The sequence below is a fragment of the Kogia breviceps genome, chromosome 10, assembly GCF_026419965.1.
Source record: "Kogia breviceps isolate mKogBre1 chromosome 10, mKogBre1 haplotype 1, whole genome shotgun sequence".
NCBI lineage: Eukaryota > Metazoa > Chordata > Mammalia > Artiodactyla > Physeteridae > Kogia > Kogia breviceps.
This window is the reverse complement of record NC_081319.1, coordinates 51,979,257-51,997,350: the sequence shown is the minus strand read 5'-3', so window position 1 is coordinate 51,997,350 and position 18,094 is coordinate 51,979,257. Positions and strand designations below refer to the sequence as shown.

Below are 18,094 nucleotides of genomic sequence, written 5' to 3'. Positions count from 1 at the left end.
TAACTGAATAACAAAAAAAATGATCAAGGGACTTCCCTGGCGGTCCAGTGGTTAAGACTCCACACTTCCAATGCAGGGGGTGCAGGTTTGATCCCTGGTCAGGGAACTAAGATCCCACACACCACGTGGCGTGGCCAAAAAAACAAAAAAGGATCAAATACAAAAAGTAACCTATAAATCATGATTATGTTGACACCTCTCTTCTCACTCCAATGTTTCAAAATGAAAATACTATGGTTTGGTGCAGAAACTGAAAAGGATGAACATATTAATAAGTACTAGAGGACATAAACTAATAAAGTGAGCAGGCTGCAGTGGTTATGTGTATGATGGAAAAGAAAGAAAAAGGAGGAGAGGAGCTGATAAGAGTAGGAGAAAGAGATGAAGATGGAGAAGGAGTTGTTAATGGAGGAGGATAAGATTGGGAAGAAGAGATGGTGATGGAAGGAGGAGGTAGAAATAAAGGAGAAGAAGGAAGAGATGGAAATAGAGGATGAAGAAATGGAGTAGGAGAAAGGAGGAATGGGATAAGAAAAGGATGGCAGGGACAGGCAAAAATTGAGGGGGCAGGGGGGAAAGAAGCCCAAGTAGGATAAGGCTTTACCTTTTGTTCCCTTCATATAACACTTGGAAACTGCCCTCAGCAAACACTGAGGTATTACAGGCCCACAATCCCATACCTGCATAACTGAAAGCCAAAAAACTCTTTAAAGTCCACCTTTACTTGTTTTGTCTTTTTAAATTCATTTGGTGGCAAAATCTGAACTGATTTGAACTCAGTTTATAGCAAAACATGATGTGAACTGACAAGAGACTATTTATTATGTGTATTTTACTCATTGTGAATTTGTATAAATTTAACTGCAAAAATATTAATATGTTTGGTTACAAGGATAAGCCTCAGACCCATCTGGAGTTGTTATACAATGTATGGTGTATGGCCATATTACTTTTCTAAAATCTGACATATTCTGAATTCCAAAACACAACTGGTCCCCATGGTTTCCGATATAAAATAGTAAATTCATATTACCATAATCAAGTCCTTTCCCTTTTTTCTTTTTCTCTTCAAATGAAAGCCATATATTTAAACATTGCACTTCACTTTTATGGGTACATGTATTTGAAAACCTGAAATTTCTGCTTCTGAATTCATACAAAATATGAAAAACTGCTCCATCTTACATGGCAAACAAAACAGCACGCCAAAACTTTATACCATTTCTCAAGAAAAAAAAAAAAAAAAAAGAATTCATTTGGTATTTTCTTCAGTGAACCAACCAGTTCAGTAAGAACCCAAGTCACAGATTTTCATGCAAAATATATACTCTTTCATATTAAGTAGTTTCTTATACCAAAGTTCCGCTTTTCACTTGAAGCTATATCCTTCCTTATTCTAATTAAAACAATTGTGTAAAAGGGCTTTGGATTTCTAAACTGTTTTATATACTTGCATATCCAGCAATGACCATGGTCATAGCTAAATTAGCAACTGAGACTAGGAAACAATAATCCCGTAAGCTATTGTACCATAGGTGTCTCAGAAAACTCAAAACCATTTTAGTTGCCCACTCTCCACTCTGCTTTTACAATAGGATACTCTCCTTGGCTTTCCTCTGACCTCACAAGTCCCTGTAGCTCAGTATCTTCCGCCTTTACTCAACCACTAAATGTTGAACATCCTCCTTCTCTTCAAACACACTTTCTAAATGGCTTCATCCATTCTCAACATCTTAAAATATCTTCTATATATGCTGGCAACTTTCAAATGTTTTTTTCTTCAACAAATAAATGGCAAGTGGAGAAAAAAAGAAAGAGATGAACAGAGGCTTAAGAGATATATCAACTAACTGCAATGGTGAGCCTTGTTTGAATCCTAATTCACTCTCAAAAGATATTTATGAAACAATCAAGGAAATGTGAACACTGAACATTTGATACTATGGGTTAATTTTTTTAGATGTGAAAATGGTACTGTGTCTCTTAAAAAGATGTTTTACTTTATTTTATATATGAGTAGGAGTGCATGTGCATATGTACACACAAACACATTCCAGTCTAGTAGGATAGTAGGGCTGGGGCAGATAGGTAGGGATACAGATGAATAAAGATTGGCTATGTATAGATAATTTCTTGAAGTTGGATAATGGGTGGTAAGGAAGGTCTGTCATAATATATTCTCTATTTTGGAGTATGTTTGAAATTTTTCCTTAAAAATTTACGGTAAGGGCTTCCCTGGTGGCGCAGTGGTTGAGAGTCCGCCTGCCTATGCAGGGGACACGGGTTCCTGCCCCGGTCCGAGAAGATCCCACATGCCGCAGAGCGGCTGGGCCCATGGGCCATGGCTGCTGAGCCTGCGCGTCCAGAGCCTGTGCTCCACAATGGAAGAGGCCACAACAGTGAGAGGCCCACGTACGACAAAAAAAAAAAAAAAAAAAAAAAAAAAAAAAATTACGGTAATTTGAACACTTTTACTCTCTTACCCAAAACCCTGCAATGGAACCCCCCAAAATGATAAGCAACATCATAAGAGCAAAGAAAATGAAGCAAGGCAGAGAGTATGTGAAATCAGCACCTAAAGATAGTAATAATTTCTTACAAGATGCAAATAAAAAGGATGGAAGGCTTTTGAAGAAAATTCTAAGTTGCAAAGCTGCAACTTAGAATTCTCAGAAGCAGAATGAAACAGCAGAGAGAACTGAGCTACCTTGTAGAATGACAGAAGTGACAGTTTCTAAGCCAGCAAATACAGAGCTGATTAGCATGGAACAACTGAAAACCTATGGAATGATTTCATCATTAAGCTCTTCCCACCCCCAACTCAGGAAGCTCAGTATTTTACACACAGGTGTGCACGTGCATTCTGTAAAAATGGAACCACCAGAAAAGGAAAAAGACAGTTTTTAGAACCATTTAAACTTTTGTTTGCCAAAATTAAAATTTAATAGAAGAACTGGATAAGAAAGTCAAGGAAATCTCCCAGAACACAGAATAAAAGAGAAAAGCATAAACGTAAGAGAGAATACAAAACATAAAATACACAGTGAATTAACCTAGAAGGTTCAATATCTGACTAATAATAATTCCATAAGGAGAAACTAAAACTAATGAAGGGGAGAAACTTATCAAAAAAAAAAAAAAGATTTCCCAGGGCTAAAGAGAATCACAAGCTTTCAGAAGTAAAATAATCAAATAGTAAAAACTAAGAATGTCTTCAATTTAAACTAAAATGAAAAATTTCAGTAAAGTGATTAGAAACTGAAAATCAAAGTGCTTCAAAATAAAATAATCACCGGATTTTTAAAATATAAATTTATTTTATTTATTTATTTGGCTGCGTGCGGTCTTCGTTGCTGCACATGGGCTTTCTTTAGTGAGGTGAGCTGGGGCTACTCTTCATTGTGGTGCGTGGGCTTCTCATCGCAGTGGCTTCTCTTGCTGTGGAGCACGGGCTCTAGGCGCACAGGCTTCAGTAGTTGTGGCACGCGGGCTCAGTAGTTGTGGCTCACAGGCTCTAGGGCGCAGGCTCAGGAGATGTGGCACACGGGTTTAGTTGCTCTGCGGCATGTGGGATCTTCCCAGACCAGGGCTCGAACCCTTGTCCCCTGCATTGGCAGGCAGATTCTTAACCACTGCGCACTCACTAGTTAAAAAATATTTGAAGACTTTTACCCTCCTCCTTAAAGGGGCCTTTAAAAATTTAAGACCTTCAATAGTTCAGTGAAATAAAAAGCTAAACACAATTTAAACCGTTATTTGGTATTAATAAAAGTAAATAACATATTTCATGATAACCATAATATCAAACTAAATAATAAATGAGCCTCATAATGAGACTTATTTAGAACCTTTACAAAATGTAGTCATTTCAGGTAGTTAAAATTTCATGACAACTACAGCTTGGTTATAACAGCTGTCAAGAACATCTACTATACATTCTACACGTATACAAAGAAAAAATGTAAATCTTTTCTTGAAGATTCAGGTTCATTAGCAACATCATGTTTGAGGATAACTTGCCACTGATGTTCAACATTTTGCACCCAGACGGGTAAATGCGTCTGTATCAAGAAGATTTTCAATCTTAGTTCCCACTACTTATCTGCCTTTACTGCTGCTGAATGCCCATTTTTTTCTCCCTTGTAATTTACTTTTTCTCCTCATAGACTCTTTTTTTCCCTTACTGCTCCTAGAAGAAAAGCTTGGCCTTTTGGCCAGTAAGTTAAAGGGCTGCTTTCTTTCAGTGACTTAAATTATCCAATCCTAGTATATCACATAGAATATTCAAGGGTTTCGAAGAACAGAGATCTATTCAACATTAATTTCTTGCTATTGTTGCCTATCCCCCAAACCAGTAGTTATATGTCAGTTTGGAGTGGTCCCAAAAGGCTTACCTCTATAACGCCAAGGTTATATCATCGCTTGTATGGATTTTTTAAGAGATTCAGCGTTTGGAATAATAAATTGTGTTGATATGTTTAAAGTTTAGAAACAGTCTATTTGCAACAAAACCTTATTTCTTTCCAGCCACTCTGCAGCGTAACAACAAAAGGCCAAATTCCTCTTGTGAGCTTTTGAGGCAGATTTCAGGGCTCAGCGCCACATAATAATCCTACAGGTTTTTAACTCTATCCGGTTTGGCTGCCCAGAACTACTTCACAATCATCTGACTGCCTGGTTTTATAATCTTAGGTGAGGATAAAGACAACTAAACAGAAAGGCACCTGAAAGCCACCCCCAGCAACTCTTCAATTGATAGTCATTACAGTGCTTCACAAATCTGAGTTTGTCTAGAAATAAAACTGTTAATAAATAAAATCTTTCATATGGCCTTGAAGTTAAGCTTATATATTTAATAGATAACAGATTAATAGCCAGAACATACAGAGCAACTATATGTAAACAAAAAAGTCAAAACCAGAAAGTTGGCTAAAGATGCCAGAAAGCAATCCACAAAAAAGAAAATACAAACAACCAAACGTATGAAGATGATCAACCTTATTAGAAAGATGTTTTTTAAAAGGGTGAGATATTTTTCATCCATCTAATAGGCACATTTTAAAAAGATTAATAATAATGAGAACTCAAAAGAATGCAAGATAGAAGGCACTGTTGGTGGGAATGTAAGTGGTAAAGCCTCTTTGGCAGGAAATTAGAGATTGCTAACACAATTTGAAATGAATAAAAACTTTGATCCAGAAATTCAACTTCTAATTATTTTAAAAAATATGTATGTGCACACACACATGATTTGTACAAAGATGTTTATTTCAGAATCATTTAGAAAAGTTATATGTGATTAAGCAATTTGAAATTCCACAAAGAAATGGTTATGATATATCCATACTATGGAATACTGTGCAACAGTTCAAACAAATAAAACAGTTACACATGATGGAATAAAAAAAGATCACTATGTGATATTGAGTAGACATAGTAAATGGCAAAAATATGTTAAGAATGATGCCATTTATGTAAACATGGTCAAAACCAAAATAATTAATTTTGATACTTAATATGTATATAAGGCAGAGTAAAAGGTATAAAAAGACAAACCCCAAACTAATAAAAGTGTTCATCTCTGCTTATTCCTGGCCTTGGGGCTAGGAGGTGGTTCTGAGAGGATTTTTGCTTTATCTGCTTTGTTTGAATTTTTAAAAAGAGAAGATATTAGTGTATTAAAGAGTAAAAAACAAAATAGGTTAGGAATAACATAATCCATTTGTTGTATGTGTTCACATGATACTAGTATGATGTATGTGTGTTACGTGAGAGAGACTAATATACAGAGGAGTATATATGAAACTGTTAAGAACTATAAATCCCAAGATAACTTGTTACTACTGTTTAGGTGTTTAATTTTTTAATAAAGATGTATTACTTTATCAATAAAAATCCAATAAAAGTATTTCCATTTTAAAGAGGAGAATATGCAAGGTTACCCTCTGAGTTTTATGAGGTTGTTACTTTGATTTTTTAAAAATCAGTGCTTTCCTAAACAGTCTGAATGTATTCAGTATTACTTGAAAAAAGAAAAATTAAATAAATATACATTGATAGCCATTGAACTTATAATGCTTAAAAAAGAAATAAAATCTGGGTACAACCCAAATCAAATGCAATATTTAGAGTTGCTTGTAAATTAAGGTTTAGAAATAACAATCAAACAAAAAAACTTGGCAATGCCATTAAGTATATGAGAACTTAATTTGTTAACTTTTTTTTTTTTTTTTTTTTTTTTTTTTTTTTTTTTTTTAATTTTTGTGTGGTACGCGGGCCTCACTGCTGTGGCCTCTCCCTTGCGGAGCACAGGCTCCGGACGCGCAGGCTCAGCGGCCATGGCTCACGGGCCCAGCCGCTCCGCGGCATGTGGGATCTTCCCAGACCGGGGCACGAACCCGTGTCCCCTGCATCGGCAGGCGGACTCTCAACCACTGCGCCACCAGGGAAGCCCAATTTGTTAACTTTGATGGCTTTTGCCTTAAAAATTGGAAGTTTATATTGTTATTTATTTCTATAAGGACATATAAAACATTTATGTAAATTCTTGGGATAAACTATAACAATATGCAAAACCAGATTTAGTATCATATTTCCATTAACATGTGTATAAAAGTTTAAATGACTGTTTACCAATATCATCCTTTTGAAGTTTGCACCCTATTCCTCATTGTCCCAAGGGGACAAACTCCTTAGAGAGAAGTCATTATACAGTCATAAAAGGAGGCTGAAACTGTTAAGAGTTAAAACTCCCAAATACAGACCAGTCTTCCTAAAGAACGTAGTGAAAAATACACAAAACATTTTTGAAGTAACCTCAAATTCCCCTTCGTACACATCTCTGGTGTTGATGTAATTATAAAGTATACCTCTAAGCATCTTAACAAAATGTTTAATAATGAAAAAAATGCTCAAGTATTAAGTGTTATGAAGGACAATACTGAATGCACATTTGAGGCTCCAGATTTGATTCTGGTTTGCTTTGTGCCTGGATCTGGGACTTAAAATCTCAACAAGCCTTAGTTTTCCAATCTGTGAAATGGAAATACCAAAATACTCTGTATGCTTCACAGTTATCTGTACCTTAGGAGTTAATGTACAATAAGTATACTCAAGTGCTTTGGAAAACTATACAGCACTATACATGTTTTTTAAATTATTCTTATCACAATAAAACACTGGCAAAATCAATTTTTGATCAAATTATACCTGTATAGAATTTGTAAAAGACTAAATATTTTCTAGAGAACTATTTACTAGGGACACTGACAAATCACAAGCATATCAACTGAAAACAGTGCCCATGGCAAGCCATTTTGCTTCTTTATATACTTTATCACCACAGAATTCTACTTGTTGTCAAATACAACAGGAAAGATATCAAGCTAGCTAACTAAACCTTCCTGCCAAACCTGTCATTCTTCCAAAGGCCATGTTCTCTCTTCAAAGCTTTTACATTATTCCATGTTTCCTCCAACATCCCTTTATATCCACCACCAAAGACAGAGGGTTTGCTTGGGTTGCAAGATAAACTGTCATCTTGTATTTGCCAGATCCCATACAGACATATCAAGTAGAAAATGATACCAAATGACAAGTACGCACACACGTGCACACATGAACATATGAGTGTGTGTGTGTATAGACACACACACACATACACACACAGTGTCCTTCGTTTTTTAGGGAGAAATATATTTCTTATACAGCAAATGACTGTCACTTTAAAAGGAAGTGTATAGCACAAGCAAAAAAAAGAAAAATAAATCTTACTCACCATCTCCCATAGCCATTCAGATGGTCCAGGGAGCTCTCTCAAACCAACAGGTCAAACAGCACAGCAAATAAATGCAGCTCGGTGCCTGCGCCACTGGGCTCGGCCTGCAGCCTGCAGACACCCTGCAGACACCCGGAGCTCTGTGTGACCCAGGCCGCTGCAGCTCTGCACCGCAATAGCCAACAGCTGCTACTCCACTTCAAAATAAAAGTCTGGGGTCTTCCTGAAAGCCCTCGTCTATTTAGCAAAGCCTAGCAGAGCTTGATCAAGATTATTCTTTAACTGCACATATGAGGTTAGATATACGTTACCGTGTTTCTCCTTGTGCTGGCTGCCTGAAATTTAATGTCAAAAAAGCTCTGGGAGTCAATAAATGCCATCCCACTGGGGGACTTTTAATGCAATCATCAAAACACAAGGCATGTGTTCAGCAATCATTTTCTGCTTCCCTAAAGATATCCATGTAATCAGTAGCAATCACATGATCTGATGAATTAACTGATTTGTGCCTTTTTAAAAGGTTTTCATCCTTTTGCCATTACCTTTTAATATTTACAACAGAAGACTGCTAGAAGTGCACAAACAGGAAGAGCCCAGTTTCCATGATTAACTGCTCTCATTATGCAGGAAGCATTTCTGGCTGCCGTAAACAAATCACGTCAAAGGCAGCCCATCAAAGGCTGCTCTGTATGCAGACGGCAGGGCCACACGGAACAAAGCTTGCTTCTGGTGGAGGAGACAGAACCTGGCCAGTGCGCAGCTGCAGGGACACGGAGCACCCTTCATCCAAGCTGCACAACCATCAGCACATTGTCAAGCTCCAAGAAGGCCCTGGAGCTCATGGTCACAAACAGATACATTTTAAAATCAACCTAAGAAAAGGGCTGCTTTGCTTTTCACCAAAGGGTATGTTATAAACTAGACTGCAAGTTACCTCATTACCTCTTTTGCCAAATATCAAGGTAATTTCAAAGCCTAATTTCTGTGGTTTCGTTTATTGCCAGCCTCCTAAAACAATGCTTTTCCTAGCAACTGTTTTCAGAGAGAAGCTGGGAAATATTTTACAATGATTACATGCCAAGACTGCATTAGGTCCTACACACACTTGACAAATCAGAATTACGTATTTTTTTCAGTGAAAAAGAAAAAGACTTGCAGTCACAGCCACCAACACGTCCGTGTTTGTATCTCAGTTAGCATAGGAGCCTGTCTAGAAAACACCAGACCCTGCCATAATCACAGGGGGCCTGCAACTTTCAGTCTTTTCCTTCCTACAGGGCTGGTGTTGCCTTCTTTCAGCCATGATTTGATTAATTTTAAATCCAGTTTCCTTCTAATAGCAGAGCTAATTCCACTGCACTTAAGGATTCTGCCTAACTTACTCTGTAATACAAGAATTAAACTCAGGCTTGAAAAACCCTCGACAAAAAAAAAAAAAATGCCATGCATTTCTCACTATTCCCAAATTAAACGACATGCTCAAATCTCTGATAATAGAATTTACTTTGTGTTCTTGAGTGTGCTGAACTAATGCTCTAGAAAATCAAGTCAAAGAGTTCAATCAAAACTTAAAAGCGGGGTCTTCCCTGGTGGCACAGTGGTTGACAGTCCACCTGCGGGACACGGGTTTGTGCCCCGGTCCGGGAAGATCCCACATGCCGTGGAGTGGCTGGGCTCGTGCGCCATGGCCGCTGAGACTGTGCGTCTGGAGCCTGTGCTCCACAACGGGAAAGACCACAACAGTGAGAGGTCCTCATAATGCAAAAAAAACAACAACTTAAAAGCGTAGATATGGCAATCATGAAAGACATCAGAGACAAAAGCATGAGATATAAAGTCATGTATCAAGACATGCGTAAGGGGAGAAGAGGCAGAAGGAAGAGGAAATAAAGAAATAGACAATTTTTCCAAACAATAAATGTATGTAAGATAGTGTTGGGCCATGTCACTCTCACTTACCACATGCCTCTCCAGCCTAAAACCCTTCCTACTCCCAGAAGTCTACCAAACTCTTCCCAAGGCCTACAAGACCCTCATATAATGGTTCCTGCTTACTTTTCCAATTTCTCTCATACACGGTCTCCCTTCCAACAGAGCCCTAGCCTCACCAGGCTCCAGTCAGCCCTGGCCTTCCTTCCTTTCTTCAAATATACTAAGACCTTTTCCACCTCTTGGCCTTTATGGTCACATTTTCTCTGCCCAAAGCATTTTTCCTATCATGTATCCAATGACTAGCTCATTTTCCTTTATCAAGTCTCAATTCAAGTATGTCAACTCTGAGAGATGCTTGCCCCACTATTCTATCTAAAGCGGCATCACAGAGTTACTTCACATCTCCATACCCTATTTACTTCTCTTAATGACTGTGTAGATGTTAACTTTTAACTGCAGTGGCTCTTAAAAAGTTATACCACCTTTACGACAAATCCTCTGGGCTTTTGTTTTTGTCTGTATTTAGTAAAATGATTTTTTCATCCCCAAACACCCTCAATGAATATATTATAAGAAGTGTGATATTTCATTATTTTGGTTTCAGGCAAAGACACACTAAAAATTTTTACTTACCATAATAGTTTCTAGTCACAGAATATAAGATGAAACAAATCTGAATAGAGTGCCATGTTTGGGTGAACTCACAATAATTTGCTTTACATATGTACACCAAGTGAGAGAGAAAAGAGGTGGTATCTTTAATAGCTCTTCAATCTGTTGTATGCATGAACTATTTCCACAGGTTTCCATGATGAGCTTTTATTTTGTCCTAAATGTTTTCCTGGTCTATAACTTTATTTTCAAATTTTAGTTTGAGTGCACAATAACAATGAGCCAACAGGGACTGAAAATTGTGTGGGGAAAAATTGTGCAGAAATAAAAAAGGAGTCGAATAAACCTTCATTACATTATTTTAGGTATAAACTATTTATTTGCCTTCAAATTGCTAGTCATAAAAATTTGTTTTCAGTGCTCAATTGATGTATTTTTCTACCTGTGAAAATTATTCAAGCACTTTGGGTTGGGATGAAACATAACATAATGTTAGTTAGGAAAAATTAAGAAATAACTTTTTAATTTAATGGCTTTTCACTTAGCAGCAAGCATTTTAAGGAATAATTTAAGTTAATTTCATTAAATTCATTAAACAAAGAGTAGTTGTATTTCTTCCATTACCAACTGTAATCACTCTGGATATCCATTTGTTTACTTATTTATGATCTATCTCTCTCACTAGAATGTAGGCTCCTTGAGGCAAAAACTTTAACTGTCTTCTTCACTGTTGTGACATAATCCGTCTACATTTTAAGAAGACCACTCTCACTTCTGGGTAGAAAATAGATTCCAGGGCTCAAACATGGAACAGAAATCTATTGCAGTGATGCAGGTAAAAGCTAAAGCAGACTTAGAGTGGGGTTTTAGCAGTGGAGATGGAAAAAAATAAGCAAATTTGGCATATATTAGAATTTCAGAGGCAAAAATGACTAGTTAGAATGGGAGATCAATGCTAACTAATTCTAATCAGGAAATTTCCTAGCCTGAGCTGATGGTGGTGCCAATGACTGAAATGGGTAAACTGGGGGAAGAACAGTTTTGAGGGAAAGGAAGAGACAACAGTCTTTAACTTTTGGACCTGTTAAGCCTGAGATGTCTCTTAGACATCCAAATGGAAATGTTGTCGAGGCCACAGGCTCCCAGATCTAGAGCGCAGAGAGATAAATGAGGGCTAGAACTACATATTTAGGAGTCATCAGCAAATAGTTACCATTTGAAGCTTTGGGGCTGGATTAAATCACTGAAAGAGAATAAAGACAAGGGGGAAAAAGAGGCTTGGGCCCTGGAAACTACCAACATGATAAATGAGCTTTCCTCTTCTAGTCTCATCCCTTATTAACAGAGCCATTAAAGTATTTTTCAATGACAGCTTAATACTGTCATCAAAATCATCATGACCAATTTTTACACACCAATAAGTATATTATAGACTTTAACGTTCACATTTGACTATACTTGCAGTATTCAGATTATAATCTCCAAAAACAGAAAGGTTTCTGAAAACTCTCTCCAAGAGAAATAAATGCCAGATACTAACCCCAAACATCCCTGTTTGTGGAGAGATAATGAAAAGAAAAAGAAACGGGAGCTAAAAGAATAGGAAACAAAAAAAATCTTCTATTTTGAAGGTAACAGAAATAACCTCACAAAATACAAGGACAATACTTTCAAAATAAACCATGTCCAAATAATATCTTAAATTTTCAGTACGCATTATGCTTTTCTTCATAGGGCTGTAACTACATAGTTTGGAATACATAAATGAGTATGTAGTGTAAATGATATGAAAACACACAAGTCTTAATTCAAGGAATTTTAACAATTCTCCATCTTCTTGCTGTTTCTGGTTTCTATGGAAATGGACAGTGGTAACAGCTGGAAAAATAAGGACAAGGTACTTAAAACACCTTCTATTTAGAGAAGAGGAGTGAGAAACAGCTGGCAATCAGGGTGAGGATTGGTAATGCTGAAGTTAATTTATGCTTCTGTAACTAAGTTTAGATTAGGGTAGACACAATCTTTTTAACACTAAGTTCTCTCACTCCATCTGCCTTCCTGAAATACAACAAGGCTTGGTCTTGGTTTATCCAGCAAAAGAGAACCAAATTATATTAGTAACTAGCTTTCCTATTATTTGACTATAACAACTCATACACCAAATTTTTTCTCCAACATCATGCACATTACTAAGCTAAGCATACTATCTTTAATATGAACCTACTTTCCCAGGTAGAAAAACCACCTATCTCTGGAAATAGAATATATTCTTCACATATATGGTTAATTAATACTTAAGGATTGAAGGTAAATTCTACCCAATAAGACCAAACACAATTTAGCAACCTTACAAAGAGAAGAGCAACCACAAAATCAAATAAATGCAGATACCAACTCCAAACCTCCTTGAATTCCAATTTGGTCTCATTCTAATTAAGAAGCCAAAAATGATTACACTGGTGAAGTTCCTATGGCTGTGTCTCTTCACTAGTATGATCACTGATACTCTACACATAGGTGTAACAGAGTAATCAACCCTACAATTTCTACTAAAAGCATCTAACTAAAACAATTACTCTGGGATCATAGGCAAAACATTCTCTGACATAAATCATACCAATGTTTTCTTAGGTCAGTCTCCCAAGGCAATAGAAATAAAAACAAAAATAAACAAATGGGACCTAATCAAACTTACACGCTTTGGCACAGCAAAGGAAACCATTAAAAAATAACACACACACACACACACACACACACACACACACACACACAGAAAAAGACAACATATGGAATGGGAGAAAATAATTGCAAACGATGCAACCAACAAGGGCTTAATTTCCAAAATATACAAACAGCTCATACAACTCAACAAAAACAAACAAAAAAACCCAATCAAAAAATAGGCAGAAGACCTAAACAGATATTTCTCTAAAGAAGACATACAATACAGATGGCCAAGAGGCACACGAAAAGATGCTCAACATCACTAATTATTAGAGAAATGCAAATCAAAACTACAATGAGGTACCACCTCACAACAGTCAGAATGGCCATCATTAAAAAGTCTACAGTGAAAGCAACCTAAATGTCCATCGACAGGTGAATGGATAAAGAAGATGTGGTACATATATATGATGGAATACTACTCAGCCATAAAATGAACGAAATAATGTCATTTGCAGCAACATGGATGCAACTATAGATTATCATAATAAGTGAAGTCAGAAAGAGAAAGACAAATACCGTTGATATCACTTATATGTGGAATCTAAAATATGGCACAAATGAACCTATCTATGAAACAGAAACAGACTCACAGACAGAGAGAACAGACTTGTGGTTACAAAGGGGGATGGGAGGTGGGGAAGGGATGGATTGGGAAGTTGGGGTTAGTAGATAAAAACTATTATATATGGAATGAATAAACAACAAGGTCCTACTGTATAGCACAGGGAACTATATTCAATATCCTGGGATAAACCATCATGGAAAAGAAAATAAGAAAGAATGTAGAGGACTTCCCTGGTGGTTCAGTGGTTAAGAATCCGCCTGCCAATGCAGGGGACACGGGTTCGAGCCCTGGTCCGGGAAGATCCCACATGCCGCGGAGCAACTAAGCCCGTGCGTCACAACTACTGAGCCTGTGCTCTAGAGCCCACGAGCCACAACTACTGAGCTCACATGCCACAACTACTGAAGCCCGTGCGCCTAGAGCCTGTGCTCTGTAACAAGAGAGGCCACCACAATAAGAAGCCCGTGCACCACAGTGAAGAGTAGCCCCTGCTCAACGCAATTAGAGAAAGCCTGTGCGCAGCAACAAAGACCCAACGCAGCCAAAAAAAAAGCATATATGTATATACTGAGTCACTGTGCTATACAGCAGAAATTAACGCAACTCTGTAAATCAACTATACTTCAATTAAAAAAATAAATTAAAAAAAACACAATTACTCTGGGAGTAATAAACACATTTTGTGTACAGAACATAGAAGGCAAGAGGGTCATCATATCTTTAACTCAGAAGATACCAAATATAAGGCAAAAGAATAGTATCATTTTACACAATTAACCCATTATTAAATTTTCACTTACTCCAAAATAGTCAGAGGATAGGTAATGATCAGCAGGATGTAAAGACTTTGTTATCCTAAACAAGTTTTAAGCCACAAAGTCAAATCTGCTGAATCAGTGATATAATAGTTGACTTGAAGACATATTTTAGTGTCTAAAACTTTGCTAAATAATCTTAGAAATGTTTGAGAACTGGAATAACTTAATTATTCTTACCTTTGCAGGCACTCAAAATCATACCACCTGAATTTTGCACTTCATCAAATTTGGCAAGTATCATTTCTAATCTGGGAATAAAGAATAAATTTTATTTGTTTGTTTTACATACAGTTTTAATTAGAAACAAATTTCCTTCACCATCTCCCTGAGAAAAAACAATTCCAAAGATTCAGTTAGCTCTATACAACTCTCTTTTACAATTAACTCATTGAAAGCAGACACAAAATGCATCTCTTCAGTAGGGCAAAGCATTCAAACACAGGTAGCACTCTACACACTCGCAGGTATATTTGTGAAAAGGTAACCTTCAAGGGTAGGGGTTTACGATGTATGAAATAAGTAAGCTACAAGGATATATAGTACAACACAGGGAATACAGCCAATATTTTATAACCATAAATGGAATATAACCTTTAAAAATTGTGAATCACTATGTTGTACCCCCGAAACTTATATAATATTGTACCATCAACTATACCTCAGTTTTTTAAAAAAGATAACTTTCACACAAAGCAGTTTCATATTTTCATCATAAAATTATTTCCCCAAACCCATCAAAAATATCGGGTTGGCCAAAAGGTTCATTAGGTTTTTTCCACACGATGGCTCTAATAGCACTTAGTTGTCTTTAACTTCATTCAAAACAATTTTGTTAGACTTTATGTGACAGCTGTTATACCAGCGTGCATTTAAAAAAGGACATCAAAATTGGTGAATTTTTGTGTAGCCATTTTAATATTGAAGATGGAAGGAAAAAAAGCAACATTTTTGGCATATTATGCTTTATTATTTCAAGAAAGTAAAAATGCAACTGAAATGCAAAAAAAAAGATTTGGGCAGTGTATGGAGAAGGTGCTGTGACTGATCGAACGTGTCAAAAGTGGTTTGTGAAGTTTCATGCGGGAGATTTCTTGTTGAACTATGCTCCACAGTCAGGCAGACCAGTTGAAGTTGACAGCGATCAAATCGAGACATTAATGGAGACCAATCAACATTGTTCTCAACACAGGAGAGAGCCGACATACTCAAAATATCCAAATCAAGCACTGAAAATCATTTGTACCAGTTTGATTATGTTAATCACTTTGATGTCTGCGTTTCACATGAGTTAAGCGAAAAAAAACCTTCTTGACCGTATTTCTGCACGCGATTCTCTACTTAAACGTAATGAAAACGTTCCATTTTTAAAACGAATTGTGATGGGCGATGGCAAGTGGATACCATACAATAATGTGGAATGGAAGAGATCGTGGACAAGTAAAATGAACCACCACCAACCACACCAAAGGCTGGTCTTCATCCAAAGAAGGTGATGCTGTGTATATGGTGGGACTGGAAGGGAGTCTTATATTATGAGCTCCTTCCAGAAAACCAAATGATTAATTCCAACGAGTACTGCTCCCAATTAGACCAACTGAAAGCAGCACTCGACGAAAAGCGACAAAAGAAAACGCATGATCTGGGGCTTCCCTGGTGGCGCAGTGGTTGAGAGTCCACCTGCCAATGCAGGGGACATGGGTTCGTGCCCCGGTTCGGGAAGATCCCACATGCCGCGGAGCGGCTGGGCCCGTGAGCCATGGCTGCTGAGCCTGCGCCTCCGGAGCCTATGCTCCGCAACGGGAGAGGCCACAACAGTAAGAGGCCTGCCTACCGCCAAATAAAAAAAACAAAAAAAACCGGAAAACGCATGATCTTCCATCAGGATAACATAAGACCTCATGTTTCTTTGATGACTAGGCAAAAACTGTTACAGTTTGGCTGGGAAGTTCTGATTCATCTGCTGTATTCACCAGACATTGCACCTTTGGATTTTCATTTATTTAGGTCTTTACAAAATTTTCTTAATAGAAAAAATGTCCACTCCCTGGAAGACTGTAAAAGGCACCTGGAACAGTTCTTTGCTCAGAAAGATAAAAAGTTTTGGCAAGATGGAATTATGAAGTTGCCTGAAAAATGGCAGAAGATAGTAGAACAAAAGGGTGAGTACGCTGTTCAATAAAGTTCTTGGTGAAATTTTAAAATGTGTCTTTTATTTTTACTTAAAAACCAAAGACACTTTTTGGCCAACCCAATACTTTAGTTCCAACCTTATAATGAATCTACTCAGTAACCAAGACATTTTTTTAAAAGTACATAAAAATCATGCTACGGAAACTTAAGGCAAACATAAAAACAATGAAATATGTCAGAAATTAAAGTGATGCTGATGACAGATAATCTGATGTTTTTCCTGTTAACCTATTTTAATTCAACAGCAATTCTATTAGCACTTCTGATTTTATATTCAGAATAATACACTTCTACTATCACTTTAAAAAAAAGTTTCTTATTACAAAAGCAATGTATACTCATTATAGAAGAAAATTAGGAAATATAAACAGGAACAAATCCCACCATCCCACCATCCAGAGAACTTATTTAACTGCACGCTTTCCGATGTTTTATATTTATATATAAATTTTTTTCAGACCATGATCATGGGATCATGCTGACAGCACTATTTTTTACTTTCCAATATTATATCATGCTATGATTTATTCTTTTTTCTTAAATTTATTTATTTATTTATGGCTGCATTAAGTCTTTGTTGCTGCACACAGGCTTTCTCTAGTTGCGGCAAGCTGGGGCTACTCTTCGTTGAGGTGCACAGGCTTCTCATTGCAGTGGCTTCTCTTGTTGTGGAGCATGGGCTCTAGGCACGCGGGCTGCAGCAGTTGCGGCAGGTGGGCTCTAGAGCACAGGCTCAGTAGTTGTGGCACACGGGATTAATTGCTCTGTGGCACGTGGGATCTTCCTGGACCAGGGCTCGAATCTGTGTCCCCTGCAGTGGCAGGCGGATTCTTAACCACTGTGCCACCAGGTAAGTCCCACTATGATTCTTAAATTATGACTTAGAGATTTGGGTTAAGTCGTTAATTGCCAAATGTTTTTCTCACATCAATGGTTCTGTCATGATTTTACTTCTAAAACCTTAGTTAAGCCTTGGTCCACATCCTGTCACTTTTTACTTGTAAATTGAGGATGAAAATACTGCTTGGTCTAAAAAAATTTCTTTTAGTTGAAAACCTTCTAGGAATTCATTATAATGGAATTTCTAAACCTTAACCTCAGCTCTTACCCCCATTAAATTCAACAAATATTCACACATATGAAAGCACTGCAGTCAAAAGATACAGGTCCCTTCATCCTACAAAGTAGTTACCTTCCAGAGAATTGAGCAGACACTAGACAGGCTGCCCAGAGACAAGATGGACAAGATGAGACAGGGGAGGGAAAACTGGAATTGGAAGATGGAACTTCAGAATGAAGACCACACACAGCCCAGAAACAGAAAGGAGAGGATTTAGGAAAGCTCTCTGGGAAAAAGGCAGAACAAGATGTTAAGAAGCATGAAATTAACACTCAGCTAGCTATTCAGTAGCAAAAAGGAAGTAGGAAACTAACGGCTGGAAGCTCTGAGAGAAAAGAGGATTGGTAAGGAAT

The 18,094-nt window shown here is 37.2% G+C and overlaps 1 protein-coding gene across 35 annotated transcripts in view; it reads right to left on the bottom strand.

Annotated features, from left to right (window-relative positions):
- The window catches only part of CLASP2 (cytoplasmic linker associated protein 2), a 181,024-nt gene that overhangs the window by 133,713 nt on the left and 29,217 nt on the right, over positions 1-18,094 (bottom strand). For 25 of the 35 annotated variants that reach the window (XM_067005787.1, XM_067005791.1, XM_067005788.1 and 22 more), the window contains exon 7: positions 14,609-14,679. In XM_067005787.1, the coding sequence (XP_066861888.1) occupies positions 14,609-14,679 (71 nt within the window). Of the gene's footprint in view, positions 1-7,777; positions 8,401-14,608; positions 14,680-18,094 lie in introns of those variants that run through there. The other 10 variants (XM_067005808.1, XM_067005822.1, XM_067005817.1 and 7 more) reach the window with 4 other exon arrangements.